At 39.7% G+C, this 16592-nt stretch overlaps 1 protein-coding gene across 1 annotated transcript in view; it reads left to right on the top strand.

Moving 5' to 3' along the window:
- LOC120753607 (mucin-5B) overlaps positions 1-16592 on the top strand; it is a 41529-nt gene that overhangs the window by 11540 nt on the left and 13397 nt on the right. The window contains exons 13-29 of the mRNA XM_040065956.1: positions 214-378; positions 1235-1329; positions 2852-2978; positions 5974-6226; positions 7235-7287; positions 7672-7772; positions 8070-8221; positions 9948-10086; positions 10799-10909; positions 11336-11515; positions 11910-12146; positions 13013-13169; positions 13348-13476; positions 13911-13995; positions 14201-14238; positions 15273-15428; positions 16288-16353. Coding sequence (XP_039921890.1) covers positions 214-378; positions 1235-1329; positions 2852-2978; positions 5974-6226; positions 7235-7287; positions 7672-7772; positions 8070-8221; positions 9948-10086; positions 10799-10909; positions 11336-11515; positions 11910-12146; positions 13013-13169; positions 13348-13476; positions 13911-13995; positions 14201-14238; positions 15273-15428; positions 16288-16353 — 2244 coding nt within the window. The remainder of the gene's footprint in view (positions 1-213; positions 379-1234; positions 1330-2851; positions 2979-5973; positions 6227-7234; positions 7288-7671; positions 7773-8069; positions 8222-9947; positions 10087-10798; positions 10910-11335; positions 11516-11909; positions 12147-13012; positions 13170-13347; positions 13477-13910; positions 13996-14200; positions 14239-15272; positions 15429-16287; positions 16354-16592) is intronic.

The following is a 16592-nucleotide window of genomic DNA, read 5'->3' on the forward strand; positions in this document are numbered from 1 at the left end:
TGCTACTGTAATGCAGGAAAATAATAAATACACAATAAACACAGGGTCCTATCTGATTTGTGGGAACATCAGGAAGTCTCTGAAGGAAAATGGGTTTCTCTCAGGCTAGGTCATTACAGAGCTAAGAGTGTTCATCTAGAAGCCATTCCTTTTTTCGTGCATCTAGTGATTTCTTCTTTTCTTTTGCCTTTTTTTTTTTGCCTCCCACACAAGGTCTTTGTGGCAATTTCAATAACATCCAGACTGATGACTTCAGAACAGTCACTGGAGCTGTGGAAGATTCAGCTTCTGCTTTTGGTAACTCATGGAAAACTCGAGCTAGCTGTTTTGATGTTGAGGACAGCTTTGAAGATCCTTGTTCAAACAGTGTGGATAAAGGTACCGGGCTTTTCATCCCTGGCTTATCAGTGTAAAATAATTTTCACATGATGGACAATCAAAAAATCTTTAGAAATCTCATAAACATCAAAACCCTCTGCCTTTGAGGCTATTACCAGAGAAAAAAATATAGTGTTTTGAAGGTCTTTAAGAGGACAGCTTTGTTTTCAAAACAAAAAGACACCACTACTGGAGAAAGAGCCAACACATTCACTGATGACTTGAAAAGCAAACACAGCATCAATGACAGCAATTTAGGTTTAAGGCAGAGCACAGTTGGTTGCCAGTATTTGGGCAAGTTCTTCATCCAGTCTAGGTTGTTAGAGCTCTGCTGAAGCCCAGAGGAGGAGGTTATCAACAGTGCTGAGTTAAGCAAGCCTTGCACTGTACTAGTGTTCTGTCTGATTTTTCAGTTGGACTGGATTTGGATATATATATTATTTGGACTGACCTCTCCTACTGCCACATGTAATTAAAGCTGCAGCTCATAGCCACACAGTTGAATGATTACTGCGTGCTTGATATCATTGCTTGACTATAAGGAATTACCTGGCTGTAAAGAATTAAGAAAGTTTGGTGAAAAACAATGAAAATAAAAAGGTTCAGTACATGTTCTGCAAATCCAGCTGCAATAATAATGTTAATACTTGGAAGGTGAAACCTTTCCTTTAGGAAGGTGGCTGGTTATCCATCCAACTATGCTTATCCCTTTAATAAGTTAATGACCTGTATTTCCATCCAGCATTATCTAAACACTTCAGGACATTCTAGTTCAATAAGAATATTGATAAGAATATTGATTCAGACAGTAATGTAGTTTAAATGACTATGGATAGTTACTTTTTTCCCACTTCAGAAAAATTTGCCCAGCACTGGTGTGCTCTTCTGTCCAACACAAGCAGTGTGTTTGCTGCCTGCCATTCTGTTGTAGACCCTTCTGTGTACATCAAGGTAAGGCACTGCTTCAAATGAGCAGTTTAATCTTGTTCAGAGACTGATCCCACATGAAGGTGGTCTGGCTCAGGGGAGTTATATAGGTTACAGTAGTGACTGGTCACAAAGAAGTTCACTGATGATGGTTAGAAAAATTATAAAATGAGAGTTTGTGTAAGATGGGCCTTTTTGGCTACAGTCCCATAAATTATTGATTGGCATCACTGGCTTCTGTTGCATGACTCAGAAGCAAAATGAAAAAAATCAGTTCAAGACTTCAAAGTTTCAAAGAGTGAAAACTGTTCACAGTTTGACTAGCAGAACCAATGTTCCTGCATGGAATTGAATTGAGAGTTTTATAAGGCCCGTGGATTCCCTCTGACTTGGTTCAAAATTCACATTTGGGAAGAGAATACATATTTACATAGTTTATATCTCATTTATTACCTTTGAATCTTGTTAGTCTCCTTGTGTTTCGAATGCATGAAGCTGCCCATATGTTCTCATGGTGTAAAGCTCTATAATGCTGCTGAGAAAGCTGTTTGAGCTAGAGAGTTGCCACATTTATGTGGATGGTAAAGAAGTTCTTGCAAAAACACAAAAGTTCCTGCAGTGTGTGTGTGTGTATGAAACAATTTACTGAGAAAATACCTGAGCCTGAAATTTTACCTAGAATGTAATACATCTTCAGGGACATTTACAAATATGGCTTACGTGTTGCCTCTCCCAGAAGAAAATATATATACTTCGTGTATATTCTTACATATGTATATATATAAATTTCATGTAAACTATAAATAAAATAGAATTTTGAAATTTTCAGTTAAGGAGAAATAATAACCAGATTCTTATAGATATGTCTGTTACTCCTGCTGATATCATCAGATTTTAAACCATGATTTGTGAAAGCCTTTTCCACAACATCAGTAATGGCAGGATAAGTCACTGTCTATCCAAGTATGATCCTACTGCTCTAGAGTGACTAGCTGTATCTGTGATCTTTTCTACAGCCCACACAGTTAAGAGAACTCAAGCTTTAAATTCCAGCTATACTTACATAACTAGTTCTTAAAATGTCATTACATATGACTGACTCTCCATAAACCATCTTCTGCCATGCACCTGTCATGTCATTGGGCGCATCTCATCTGCTTACTAGATAGGTACACAAAGTGCCAGGCATCACTGTGCAATATTTTCAGATGATATATTTTATATATTTTGACAGGTCCTAGACTACATCCTCTTGGGAGGCTGATATAGATATTTCTTAGTGTTTTAATGAACTATTGGTGCCTCTTTTTTAATATTCATCTGTTAATGAGACTTAGACGTAATGTCATTGTAGTTTCTGTAACCAGTTTGCTATTTCTCAGGTTCGCATGGTATTTCATTAGCATATATTTTCTCCCAGTTTCATTGGTAATAATACTTTTTAAAAAAGGTATTGGTTGACTGCTTTTTGAATTGCTACATGTTTTGCTGTTTCTTCTATGAGCTAGACATAATAATATCCATGTCCTTTTCTTCTGTCCTTTAGAAATGCATGTATGACACCTGTAATGCTGAGAAGAGTGAAGTTGCACTGTGCAGTGTGCTCTCTACTTACTCCAGAGACTGTGCTTCAGCAGGGGTGTCCCTGCAGGGCTGGAGGCAGGGTGTCTGTGGTATGTGAACTGAAATTCCTTGGGCAGGGATATGGGGGAACAGCTTCTGCACAGCCCCATTTGTGGCAGTCGGTGTCTTTTGTCCTTAGTCATTAAGTTAGAGAGCCTTTGAAAAACAGAATAAGCATTTATTCTATAAAATTCAGTTTGTGACTGCTTCATGCTCTTACAATGCATTTTCCTTGTGTAAAATCTTAGGTGAGTTCAGTACTCTGAGAAACAAAGTAGTACAAGGCATATTATTCAAATGAAAACAGAAGTTAGGGTTAGTTTTAGTTTAGGTTTAGTTAGAAATTAGGTTACTTTTGAACACATGGGCTTCCTCATGCATTTTAATTCCAATACTTTTTTTGCATTACTTTCAGCCCTCTTGTCCCAGACTATACAAATGACATCATTCTCATTAACCACATATTTCCATGTTACAGTAAAATAGTATTTTTTTTTAAATAAATATATATATTGGTGATATCTGAGAATATGAATACCTTTGAAGGCATTTTCCGCTCAGGATTACCTAAAAAATGAACAAAAATTTCTTGGACATTCTTGGACATTGTCACCAAACTCTCTGAGTTCAGAGTCCACTTACATATGTATTTTCCTTTGGCACTGTCAGAATTTATTACAAGATGGCACAAGATCTGAGAATAAAACTCACAGTCTTGGATTCTGAATTTTGCTTCAGCATTCCCATGTTGTCATTGATGGTTGGATAGTCCAAGTGAGATTTGCCTCTGTCGACATGAAAATCGATGTATGGGTTTCTTGACTAATTGCACATCTGAATAGACAACATAACAATGATTGTGTTTTTGGAGCTTGATGCAGCTATGATCTATTTAGTTGCCTGACTTAGGGCCCAGCTGGGATACTTAATAGATGCAAACAATGTAACTGGTGTGACACATTGTCAGAGGCATTTAAGACTGCGGTAGGAACAATTTCACAAACCTGTGCTGCAATAATTCAAAGGAACACGGTGTATTCCACAGTAAATTGTCCTAGAATCCTGCAGAGTTATGCACTAGACACAGACACTGTTTATTGAAAGCTCTGTTCCCAACATAGAATTACTGGCATTTTTATGGTAAATCAAGACTGGTTTGCAGCATGGGTTTGGCTGAAATCTGTGTTCTTAAGGCAGAGTAGGTAACATTGACTCAAACAGTACAGTAACCTTGTGAAAAAAATGCTAATGGTTTAATCAGAACAATCATTTTAGGCATTATTTAAGAAGAAATAATCTTTTGAGAACATTGCTGTGATAAGAGTAAGGTGTTTCATGACTCACTGTTCATGAGTGAAAGACTAAATGGGCCACAACCGTCACTCTGTGTTCTGTCCCATTGCGGGGGTTAGAAAACCTGTTCCAGCTCCTGAAGCTGCATCCACTCTGCCAAGCTGCAGGCAGCATCCAAGACAGGCTGTATCCCAAGCAGATGTCTGCAGTGCAGTCAGCAGAGTGTGTGAAACAAGCAAATCCTGCTAGTTAAACCCTGTGCATGCCTGTTACACACTCTTTAGCAGAAGCATGAGCCATTCCCGGAGTTGCTGGTTGCCCAGCAGATCACTGGGGTGAGCAGCCTTGGCACTGCTATTCTAGTGCTCCCCTGTGCAAGCTAGCTTGAAGGTATCTTTGGTATGCTCATGTTTCTCTTCACTCACGACTCCAGTTGTGCTCTGTCATCTTAGATGTGTGTCACTCCTGTGACCATGAGCACTATCAAATAACCTTTCTCTTACCAGTCTCACTTCATCAAATGTGATCTTATTGCTCTATGAAAATTTAAAAGGAGAAAATAAACACAATATTTTATTGCATTTATAGCTAACAATTGAGACAGATGTAAATTCATATTCAATATCTTTATTAATATCTTTTTTATTTGGCCTATTTTGACCTACAAATACCACTTGCTGTATCTTCAAAGAAAAAAAACTAGGAGAATATAGCTTGTACATGGTTTGCTCCAGCTAGGACCAGAAAACCAACTGGTTTATAGTGATAGAGGTGCTGATTTTTAATGTGTACACAAGCCTAGCACACTAACTAATTACAAAAAGTGTGCCATGGTCATGGGCTGGAAAACCATACAGAGCTTTATTTAAGCATGGAACCTGTCGCTGATAAGTTCTTAGCATTGCTGCAAAGCTGATTAGCACAGGTGCTCATGATAAACACCCCTGTACCTTCTAGGGCATCTGTGTATATCTGAAAAACAGCTGCAGGGTTAAATCTGCAGAATGGGTAAGAAGTTTAAGATTACTAGATCTTCAGTTGTCACTGAATTTCAAAGAAATCTGGATGCCAGACTTTCTTGAAAAATGCAGCCTTAATATGGGTGATGTTTCCTGACAAAATTTAATGTCATCCCTATGGATCAGTAAATTTCATGGCAGAACTTGGATGGTGGTGTGTACTGTCAGCCTGTGAAAATTAACCAGCTTTTTACTGTCTTACAGGGTTAGTTGAGCTCTTTAGATTTTGGTATTTACCTGTTTGGTTCACCCAGAGATCTTAGAAACTGTTGTTTCTCATTTCCCCAGAGGATGACAAGACATCTGTGAGAACCAAAACACCCTTTTCTTTGTAGCATCAATTGATTGGCAGAGTTCCTTGTCACTGCCCTCTAACGTTAAAATTTGTCTCTTACAAAAGATGATAATTTCTAAACTTATTCCCAGCCAAATAAATCATTAACAAAGGTCAAAAAATAAAATGTTAACAAGTCAGAAGTTACTGGTTTGAGTTGTAGGCGGAAGATAGGAAGTTGTGGAAATTACAGAAATAGACATCCTGCTGAGTATTTCAGTGGTCAGTGTCATATAGTTCAGGCTATGCAAGTAGATCCTCCCAGAACCCTGGGAAACAAGGTCTGGTTGTTTGATAAAAGCACATTTCTGGGTACCTTTCTGGCAGAAAGGCATGCTGAAGTCATGAGAGATGATTGCACAAAGAAGGCCATACATCCCTTTTATTTCTCTTGCAAAGATCCCTCTGAGGAGTGTCCTGAGACTATGGTTTATAACTATAGTGTGAAGTACTGTAACCAGTCTTGTCGCTCACTGGATGAACCTGACCCGCTGTGCAAGGTCTGGATCGCACCTATGGAGGGCTGTGCTTGCCCTGAAGGCACCTACCTTAACGATGAGGAGCAATGTGTGCCTCCAGATGACTGCCCCTGCTACTACAAAGGCAAGATTGTTCAACCTGGCAACTCCTTCCAAGAGGATAAACTCATGTGGTGAGTTGCTCTGAAGATGCAAAGGCTGCTCTGTGTCTGGGGACCTCAGGGCTCATGGGGGAACTCTCTGCTCCAAACCATGAATGGCATAATTTTACAGTTAGTAATAATGGCAAACTTTTTCTAGATTGTATCTTCCCCTGGCAGGAAGTGCAGCCACAGCAAATGTTAAGATCCCGTATTCCTGCTAGCAAACAAGAACCTGAAAACATGTTAAGTAGAACAATATTTGTAATCTAGCTCTTTAAGAATTCATTGTTGTGTAAAAAATATCCACAAACAGTGGGAGCAAGTTTTCTAGAAGACAGAACACTTGGAGGAGTTCCAGGCTGTGAAATGAAAAAGCAAACTGAAAACCACCACACCATCCTGCAGACTATTTAAAAAATAAAAATGATCCATGAAAAAAACCCACCCAGTTCTCAGTTTTCAAAGTGTTTTTTTTTTAGAAAAGAGAGAGAGAAAAACTGGGTGGGGGGTGTGGCGGGGAGGCCACTAAAAATAGTGTAATTAATTTGCATCTGCCTTGAAAAACAATTGTCATTCTCATTTTCAACTACCTTAGGGCAGCAATGGAAACAACTACCAGGGGAAGGCTTTTTTATTATCTTAAGATGTTTATATGTTGTTTCTCTAGCTGTCTTCCAACTGAGGATTCTAGACTATTTTGTAATAACATATTCATTTTGTAATTTAGGAGATCTCTTATTTAAGAAAGTATTAATCTTATCTCATGGAGTGGAAAATGGGTGCTTAGGAAAAACTTGATTTTGGGAAAACACACAATAAACCACTGGCAGATGAAGGAAGAGTATTTTAAAGAGCTAGGTCTTAATCTTCCTTCTGGGGGTGGTAATTTCTGTCTGTGAAACTTATAGCTGTAACAAATATTTATTTTGATAGGAAATTGTTATTCATGTGACAAGTGAAGTTTTGCAGTGCCTTTCTCCCTAGTGAGGGAGAAAAGTGCAAAGACCTGATATGTTTTGTTTTATGGAATCTCTCTAGCAAATGCATTCAAGGAAGATTAGACTGCATTGGAGAAACTGTCTTGGTAAAAGGTGAGATTTTGTTAAATAATGGCATTATGGTGTCAGGCAGTATTTATAATGTTTTTCTGTGTTATCTCTCACTTTCTCTAACATTTTAGTATTCTGCACATTTTTTCATCCTCCCTGAAATGTGTTAGTTATTGATAACATTCGTCTTTCTGAAATGTCACCAGATTTACTAGACTCTTTAAGTGATGAGGATATTTCCCAAAGCTTAGAAGTTATCTGCCTTCTTCTCGCTTCATTGTTATTGGGCAGAAGCAAAACTATTAGAAAGTTCAAATGATAGACACCTGCTGCCCTCTGAAATCCTCTGGCTGGTTTTACAATTGCTGTTGGCATCCTTATTGCTCTCTCTAAATTACCTTCCTGACATGTTTTCTCCTACTGCAGATTGCCCAGCTCCTATGTATTACTTCAACTGCAGCTCTGCAGGTCCCGGAGCAACTGGATCAGAGTGTCAGAAAAGCTGCAAGACGCAGGACATGCACTGTGTAAGGAGCTCACTCCCAGCAGGGGCACAGCGCAGCATGGCTGCTCATGTAGGACTGTCCTTATCAAGCACTGACGGGAACATGCTATGCTGGGCACACCCCAACTGCTTCACTGATAACACAGCAGCTGTAGCTGACAATGTACCTGTGATATTTGTAGCATTCTGCTAGCTTGCAAATAAGGAGTTTTTTTTAAAAATCCAGAACTCTAGCATCCAGAGCTAGCACAACTCTACTGGTTCCCTGTTTTTTCTGTGCACTAACAAGTTGTATTCCCCCCTATCTTCTAATGTGCAGTATGTCACAGAGTGTGTTTCTGGCTGCATGTGTCCCGATGGACTGGTACTGGATGGCAGTGGAGGATGTATTCCCAAAGATCAATGCCCATGTGTTCATGGAGGACACTTCTATAAACCCGGGGAAACCATCAAAGTGGACTGCAACACATGGTATGTTATCCCAGGGCGTCTTGTTTTATAGCCAAGTTTGTTAGAATTGTCAGTCCACAGTGCACCCATGGGGCAGAGTGCATTTTGAAGCCTTCCTCTTCATCATGAGAGCCATTGGGCTGCTAGTAAAAATAAAAAGGGGGGTAATTCTCTGCATCATGCTGCAGGAGCCTGCACATGGGGAGAACAAGCAGCAGCATCTTCTGTCAAACTATTTCCATACTTTTCTGTTTCCCCACCAGCTCCAGGAACACCAGCCTTACCCTGGTTGGTGCGTGGTTGCTCATTCAATAAGGGGGAATTGACACAACTGTGTGTGTTGGGCACACCTGAACCCTGGAAAATGACTGAATTTAGTCAAAGAGGAATTGCAATGGTCCTCCCTTGAGAACTTGCAATGCTTCCATATGCGTAGTCCAGTTGCTCAAATTTCTGGTGCCATAGATTTCACTGTTACTACTGATCATAGTGGGTAAAACGCTTTGAATCTTTATCCATTACTTAGCAAGGATGAGACTGTATAGTTCTACCAAATGAATGCACAGAAAATAAGAGCTAGAAACACTTTGGTCTAATCACCATTGGTACAGGCAGTCAAGTTTAACATGTGAACTCAAAACCTGATAAGCTGCTGCTGCTATCACAGAGTCATTAAGACATTGTATTGCAGTGAGCGCTTAGTTTTCTAATGAGAAGAGGACACATGTGGGAAAGAAAATGCAGTCTCTGTGTCAGGGCCATAACAACTAAATTTTTTGTCTACAATCCTCCTGAACTAGAGGTGTGGTATGTCAAGGTGTGGTGAGTTGACTTTGGCTGAACATTGGGTGGCCACCTAGCTTCTCTATCACTACCCTCCTCAGCAGGACACGGTTGGGGAGAAAATAAGATGGGAAAAACTCATGGGTCAAAATAAAGATGGTTTAATAAACCAAAAGCAAAGGCTGTGTGCAGAAGAAAAGAAAACCAAAATATTTATCCCCTGCTTCCCATCAGCAGGTGATGTCCAGCCCACTTTGCAAGGAGTAGGGCTTCGGAAAACGAACATCAAAACATACACCACTCTGTTCCCACCCCATTCTCCCTTTCTCTTAGTTTTTATTGCTGAGCAGACACCACATGGTTTGGAATATCCCTTCGGCCAGTTCAGGACAGCTGTCCTGTCTTTACCCCCTCCCAAAACCTTATCCATGTCCCAGCCTACTGGTGATGGGGAGAATGCTCAGGAGACAGCACCGATGCTGTGAGCGTGCTGCTCAGCAGTAGCCAAAACACTGGGGTGTTACCAACACCTTTGTAGCTGCCAATGCAAAGCAGAGCACTTTGAGGGCTGCTGAGGGGGAAAAAAAAAAATCTCTCCATCTCAGCCAGACCCAAGGAAAGACAGAGATAATATTTGTTCACATCGCTATAACAGAACTCCAACATGATCCCTCACAGATTAAAATTCAGAAATGGTTGAAATATTCAGTTCTTCACCTTGAATTTCTCTCCTTAACCCCCATTGTATGCTGCTGGGACTCAATTATTTAAATATAAATTTGAAGGAAATAATAGAACAAATGCATCTGGTAGTAAACGTGAACTTGATATGGCATCTCATGGCACAGAACAGTTGAGAGGGCACTACAAACAATAAACCTTTTAATTATTCTGCCCTTATTTGGGATTAAGGAAAGCCCATGTTTCATGCAAACATTGTTATTCTTTGCATTTTGTCTCCCAGCACCTGCAACAAAAGGCAGTGGAACTGCACGGACAATCCCTGCAAGGGAACCTGCACTGTCTATGGAAATGGGCATTACATGAGCTTTGATGGGGAGAAGTTTGATTTCCTGGGAGACTGTGACTATATCCTAGCTCAGGTATCAATTTCTTTTCAATTTCCCATCCATATGTTTTTCACAGGCCACACTGTAGGCTTCAGTCTGGGTAATTAAAAGGCATTCCCATGCAAAATAGCCAAACTGATGAGCAGAGCCTATTCCCCTCCTCTTGCACCTAGACCTTGCAGAGTGAGATTTTCCACATAAAGCAAATCGACTCCCAGACGTGACACAAGAGGGCACTGTGTGATCCCAAATAATTAACTGCTTGGCTGGACTGCCCTTTCCTGATGGCATTCCAGCATTTTCAAGGGAAAGGAATTGGTGTGGTGATGAAAAGTGTTTCCATCGGCCATCCAAGACTAACATTATTTTTGTTGTGACAGAATCACACAGAGGTTAACGTGTGAGCCTCATATATATTAACTGTGTGTAATGGGAAAGCACTCAGTGAGACATTTTGTCATCCCCAAATTATAGCTGGTTTTGCTAATTTTAAGAAAATATATTTTTACCTTTTTGGACTATTGTTATGACAAGTTCATTTTCCTCATTAGCTTTTCTTTTTGAAAATCCTGGTCAAATATGCCTCTACCACCAGATCATCTTCCACCAAATTCTTCAAAAATTCTCTAGTTTTAGTGAATAAAGAAGTCAGATCAGAGTGTCATTCATTTAAAGCTCCTGGAAATGCTTATGACTGGTCTAGTTGCCGGACAAGTTCTAATAGAATGTTATTTGTTTTTCTAAGGATTTTTGCCCTAATAACATGGATGCTGGCACCTTCCGGATTGTGATTCAGAACAACGCCTGTGGGAAGTCACACTCCATCTGCTCCCTAAAGATCACATTGATTTTTGAGGTTTGTCTAGAACTAGTTATAACCAAGGAGCCATAATCTTGATTTTGTAGTAATTACTGTATCATTCTCTTACATTCTATCCCAGTTGCTGCTAAAGAGTACCTATGGAAGTCAAACAGACAGCAAGCTAAGGCAGAGAAGCTGGGAAAGGCTTAGGTATTTGATGTTAACAGGGATTGGACACTTCTGTGGATGAGAGGAAAGATGCAAGGAGGCAACAAAACTCTATGTATGGGCATTTGTGTGTGTGTGTATTTGCATTTGTCACAACAGGCTCTGTGCATCTGTGACTGTGGTTCACCTATCTACCGAGACAGAGTGTGGAGATGACAGAAAAATAAGACAAAGAGTGAGATGCAGAATGCCAGTGCAGTTTCACTTTTTCTGTTTGATTTCCTTCTGTGCAATGTATCTGTTCCTTTGTAGAGCAGTGAAATAAGGTTGTTGGAAGGAAGAATTCAGGAGATAGCCACTGATCCAGGAGCTGAGAAAAATTACAAAGTGGACCTCAGAGGAGGTTATATTGTAATTGAAACAAATCAAGGGATGAACTTCATGTGGGACCAAAAGACTACTGTTGTTGTTCATGTGGCACCATCTTTCCAAGTAAGTAGGGGATGGACTGGGAGTTATGATTTCAAACTCAGAGTTATGCATCCAGAACTGGAGCCCAAGTTTGAAAAGCAGTGCTTGTAAACAAAGGCTTGAAAAAAGTTTGGTTTAGTGGACAAGAAGAAGCAGCAAGCAGGCCACCTCTTTTGTTTTATTGCACTGTTCAGTCAATATAAAACACTCCAGAATATTTCGGGCTAGAAGTATTGGTAACATATTAGGAGTGTTTCTGTCACTTGAAGTCCAACTATTTCTAAGCCATTTTTTGCTGTCTGTTTAGAAACTTGCACCTATTTTGCCTTTTCAGGTTCTATAGTTTATTTCTGTCCAAGAGTGGGCCGTACTTAGAATAACCAAAGTGTTTATTGTGCCTACACAAATTACACAGGGAAAAGTCTGTGGTCTTTGTGGGGACTTTGATGGCCGCTCAAGGAATGACTTCACAACCAGAGGGCAGTCCATGGAGATGAGCATTCAGGAGTTTGGGAATAGCTGGAAAATAACAAGCACCTGCTCCAATATAAACATGACAGACCTGTGTGCGGATCAGCCTTTCAAGTCTGCCCTGGGACAGAAGCACTGCAGCATCATTAAGAGTAACATCTTTGAAGCCTGTCACAGCAAGGTAATCCTGCTGTCTCACCCTCCATAGTTTCACTCTATATATTTGTTGCTGTTTTGCAGCACATTTGCAGCACCTTTTTGGTATTGAAGCTACTATGCAGTAGTACAAGGGTACCTCTCTCAAAACCTCACTTCACAGCTATGCCAGTTAAATCCTGTTGCACAGTATTGAGGAAAGAGCAGTGCTTGTTTCGAACAACTGAAGCTAAAGAGGATAATAGTTGGCCACAGGAAGTACAAAGTTAGGTATCTGTAAAATGTAGAGATAAGTTAGTCAAGGACTGTTTCTATGGTGGTACTTGGGAAGTTCACTCAAGTTATCTAAAGAGACTAATTATTTAGTTTCTTTGAGTCACAAATTGAATTAATTTAAACAGAAACAAGGGTAGTCTTCATAATTAGAATATCTATACAAAGATTCAGTGCACTTTAATAAACTGTTTTAAAAACAAACTTGGCTTAATTTCCTTTCTTAGTTTATGTTGCAATGGTTAAAGAACAAGGGACATGAAGTTTAGTGGAAATAGGACTTCCTTTCATACTCAGTCACTCTCTCTCAGCTGAAGACTGCACACACTGTGTAGTTGTGCTAAGCCAAAACAAGGTAGTTCAGTCCTGCAGAAATCACAGTGGGAAGGCATTTTAAGTGTAAGTGGCAGCATTACACATATAAGAATAGTAAGATTCTACCAATTCTACCAGGCAGGTGAAAATAGAAAACTACCTGTTGTAAATTATCATGACTCCTTCATGAAAATCCCAGTCTGTCACAAACCATCAGTGCATGACAGAATTTCCGAGCCCTTTCCCTCATTACAACACGGTGCAGCAGATACAGCTGTGACAGCTCTGTCTGTGTTTTGACAGGTGAACCCAATTCCCTACTATGAATCTTGTGTGTCTGACTTCTGTGGCTGTGACAGTGTGGGAGACTGTGAGTGCTTTTGTACCTCAGTTGCTGCTTACTCGAGGAGCTGCAGCAGAGCTGGTGTCTGCATCAACTGGAGAACCCCTGCCATTTGCCGTAAGTACTGCACTGAAATGCACACAGAAAGCAGTGTCTGAGCACAATGGGATACAAAAGAGCAGAACGCTTACATTGCTATGCATGTGTGACTGAACAAGCTCTTTTTTAAACAGGATTTTAAAATAGTCCCTGCCCAGTGTTTGAGACCTAAATGTTTTTTATTCTTCTGTTCCAGCTGTATTCTGCGATTATTACAATCCACCTGACAAACATGAGTGGTTCTATAAACCCTGTGGAGCCCCTTGTCTAAGGACCTGCAGGAACCCACAAGGGAAATGTGGGAACTTGCTGTACAGTTTAGAAGGTAATTCTTCCTTGACTTTAATGCAGTTTATGGGAGTTGGAGCTACAAAATTTGGTTTTAAAAGTCTGAAGCATCAAGGTGACTGAAAGGTTATCCCATCTGTTCCAGAGGCTCACTGGCCATGCCTTGCTATTTTCCTGTGTGATGGTGCCATTCATAGCATCATTTGCCTGCTGCCCTTAAATATATGGAGAGATAAAACACCACTCAATATAAATTTGCAAATAATAATTATCTGTTGACAAACGTAAACTAAAACTTTGGGGAGGGAGGTAAAAAAGGACTTGGAAAAATAATTGGTAGTGGAAAGAACACTCATACTGGAATCACATTCATTTGGGGATCAAATCTATATTTGGTAGAGGTATTTAAGTTTAAGTTTTTTTCCTGTATCCAAATAACTCAGACTAAGAATACTTTGCTTAATTTTCCAGGCTGTTACCCAGAGTGTAGTCCTGACAAACCATATTTTGATGAGGAGAGCAGAGAGTGTGTCTCCCTCCCCAACTGCACTTCATGGTACGTCAGTTGATGGTGAGAAAGGTAGAACAGGACTGGAAAGGACAAACTAGGAGATGTTTTGTTAACGTTTATAGGCAGTGGCAATTACCATTAAATCCAGGAGTAATTTTTTTGTAAAAGTAGGTACAGTTGCAGTACAGTATTGTTACTTCATGTACTAATTCATTTAAATAAAACAATTCTTTTTTACTTTTCTCTTCAGCGATCCCAAAGAGAAACTATGTGCTGAAGACTCCAAAGGTAACTTTTCACCACCCTCACAAAGCATTGAGTGATGGCAGGACTGAAACAACCCAACATCACATGTTACTGCAAACATACTGGTAATAGGAGGCCAGACAGGTAGTTTAATATGTGGGTGCACAGCAGCACAGATATACTTTGATAAGCAAAATGCAGCCTTTGACCTCAAGAACTATCCTAAAGGATAATCATGGAGAGGAATGAGACAGGTGTGATATGTAGGATTCATCTTACCCAGGTTAATACCACTTTTCCACTTCCTTGATAGTCAGTGAAGACAGATGGATAGTAGTCTGTAGTAGGCCATTCATGATACTCCTTTTAATAAGTACTTTTAGAACAGGGCAAATCTTGTAGAAGTGCTGTTCCCTAATTTAATAAAAAAAACTAAGACAGCTAACTTATTAGATACACGTTTGTGTGCCTAAAGGACACATTTGGTTAAAGTACCAATCAGTTCATTCCCATATCTGGGAGAAATCACATCCCATAATGCAGGGTAACCCAGTAGATAATACATTTGCAGTTCAGCTGCCTTTGTTACAGTAAGATACACTTCCTTTTGTTCTTGCATATATAGTCTCCGAAATCTGGAGAGCTTCTCATATATTTCAATGAAATTGTGTACCACTGCATGCTCATCGTTTGTGGCTGTGCAACACCTCCTGAGCCAGGGTTTTGTCACTCAGAAAGGCAGGAACCCCAGCCACACCACCTGCCCAGAGGGAGTTCTGTGCTCCATGCTGGGTTAGGCCAGTACCTTTCTGACATTTTACCAACCGGTTATTCCTCTATGCAAGCTGACTCCGAGAAACACCAGCCACCAGAAAAATCCAACACATCTTAAATAAATGAGATAGACTCCCAGTGCAGCTTGTCAAGCAGAAATTGACAAAGTTTTTCTGCCAGGTAACTCATGTTTGATGTTGTGAGCTTCAGAAGGGTAAATGCAGAATTTGGTTTGCTTTTCACTTGTACTTACATTGCAAGTGTCCTCTGTTGCCTTGGCATTTTCTCTTTTGGTACCTCAGTTTGTCTTTGCTGCTACAATGGGAAGACCTACACCTTAAATGAAACTGTGTACAGCCATGTGTATGGGACCGAGTGTGGTGAAGCTGTCTGTGGCCCTAATGGACAGATCATTAAAACCCTTACCCCCTGCAGAACTCCATCGACACCAGCACAAGGTACTAGAGTGATAAGAGGCTTGGTGGTGATTCTGTAGAAGTCCGTAATGGTAGTAAGATTTATCTAGCTTTGAAAAAGACTCCTTGGAAAATGCATGTCTAGGATAAGAGCAGAATTTAAGACTGTTGAAGTTTCAAAACGGAGGGATCAGAGCTTGTAGGTCTTGTGGTAAGGACCAAAAGTGTAATTTTTATAGATTCTTGCTGACCTTACTGTCAGTGAGGTTAAGAGAGAGTAGAAAGATTCAGTGATTTTTTCATTACAATTTTTACTATAAGTTTAAACATACCACAGCTTGAAAAATGTTGAATTGACACTGTTGTTGTCAATCTCAATATTTCATACTTCTAAATCTTGTTCTTCTCCTTCTTATGACCTATAACACTCTATAGTTTTTATTGTACTGCATTATTCTGCATTGGAATAAGTGAATCTCATACAGGTCACAGGAATATGAAAAATAAAACTTTCTGGCAGTTAACTCCTATTCAAAAGGGATTTTCCAGAGTGAATGGAATGTGAAAAAACAGAAAATAGAAAGCAAAAAAGAAGATAAAGAAAAGTGGGAAATTTGCCACATGATTATTACTAATAAAAATAAGTGGCTAAAAAATATGTGTATTATCCTGGTAGCAAATTATACAAGGTCAACAAGGAAAATTAAGTTAGCTTTTCTACTCATGTGAACGGAAGAGCTAAATACTTGATGGTGAGCCTGTGTGTTTGATATATACAGAAAATATTAACAAGTGGAATAAGTACAGTGGAGTAATACCTAGAAAAGGAAGGATTATTGAAAGCAGACTGTAGATGGCATAGTAAAATGTCTACATGATCTGTCTCTATTTAAACCAACAGTTCCTTTGAAAGAAGGCATTAAAAGTCCAAATGGAGTGCCACTGGAAATCACCTCTCCAAAGCCAGGTGAAGGACTAAAAATACCAAACTGGAAAGAATAAATGACAGAAGAAGGGGTGCTTATTGTATTCCATATAGGAAAAAAATAACTAGAAGAGGGAGGGGGTGTGTGTAGTATTACAGCACCATACTGTGTAATAGGGGGTGTTTATAAATACAGAGGATTGTTTCAGTGTGGGCATGTACAGAATGTAGTGGGGGTAAAAAAAAGATTATTTTTTTCTTCTTTTTTTGTGGTTGTAGAA

Source organism: Hirundo rustica, chromosome 6, assembly GCF_015227805.2.
Source record: "Hirundo rustica isolate bHirRus1 chromosome 6, bHirRus1.pri.v3, whole genome shotgun sequence".
Classification (NCBI taxonomy): domain Eukaryota; kingdom Metazoa; phylum Chordata; class Aves; order Passeriformes; family Hirundinidae; genus Hirundo; species Hirundo rustica.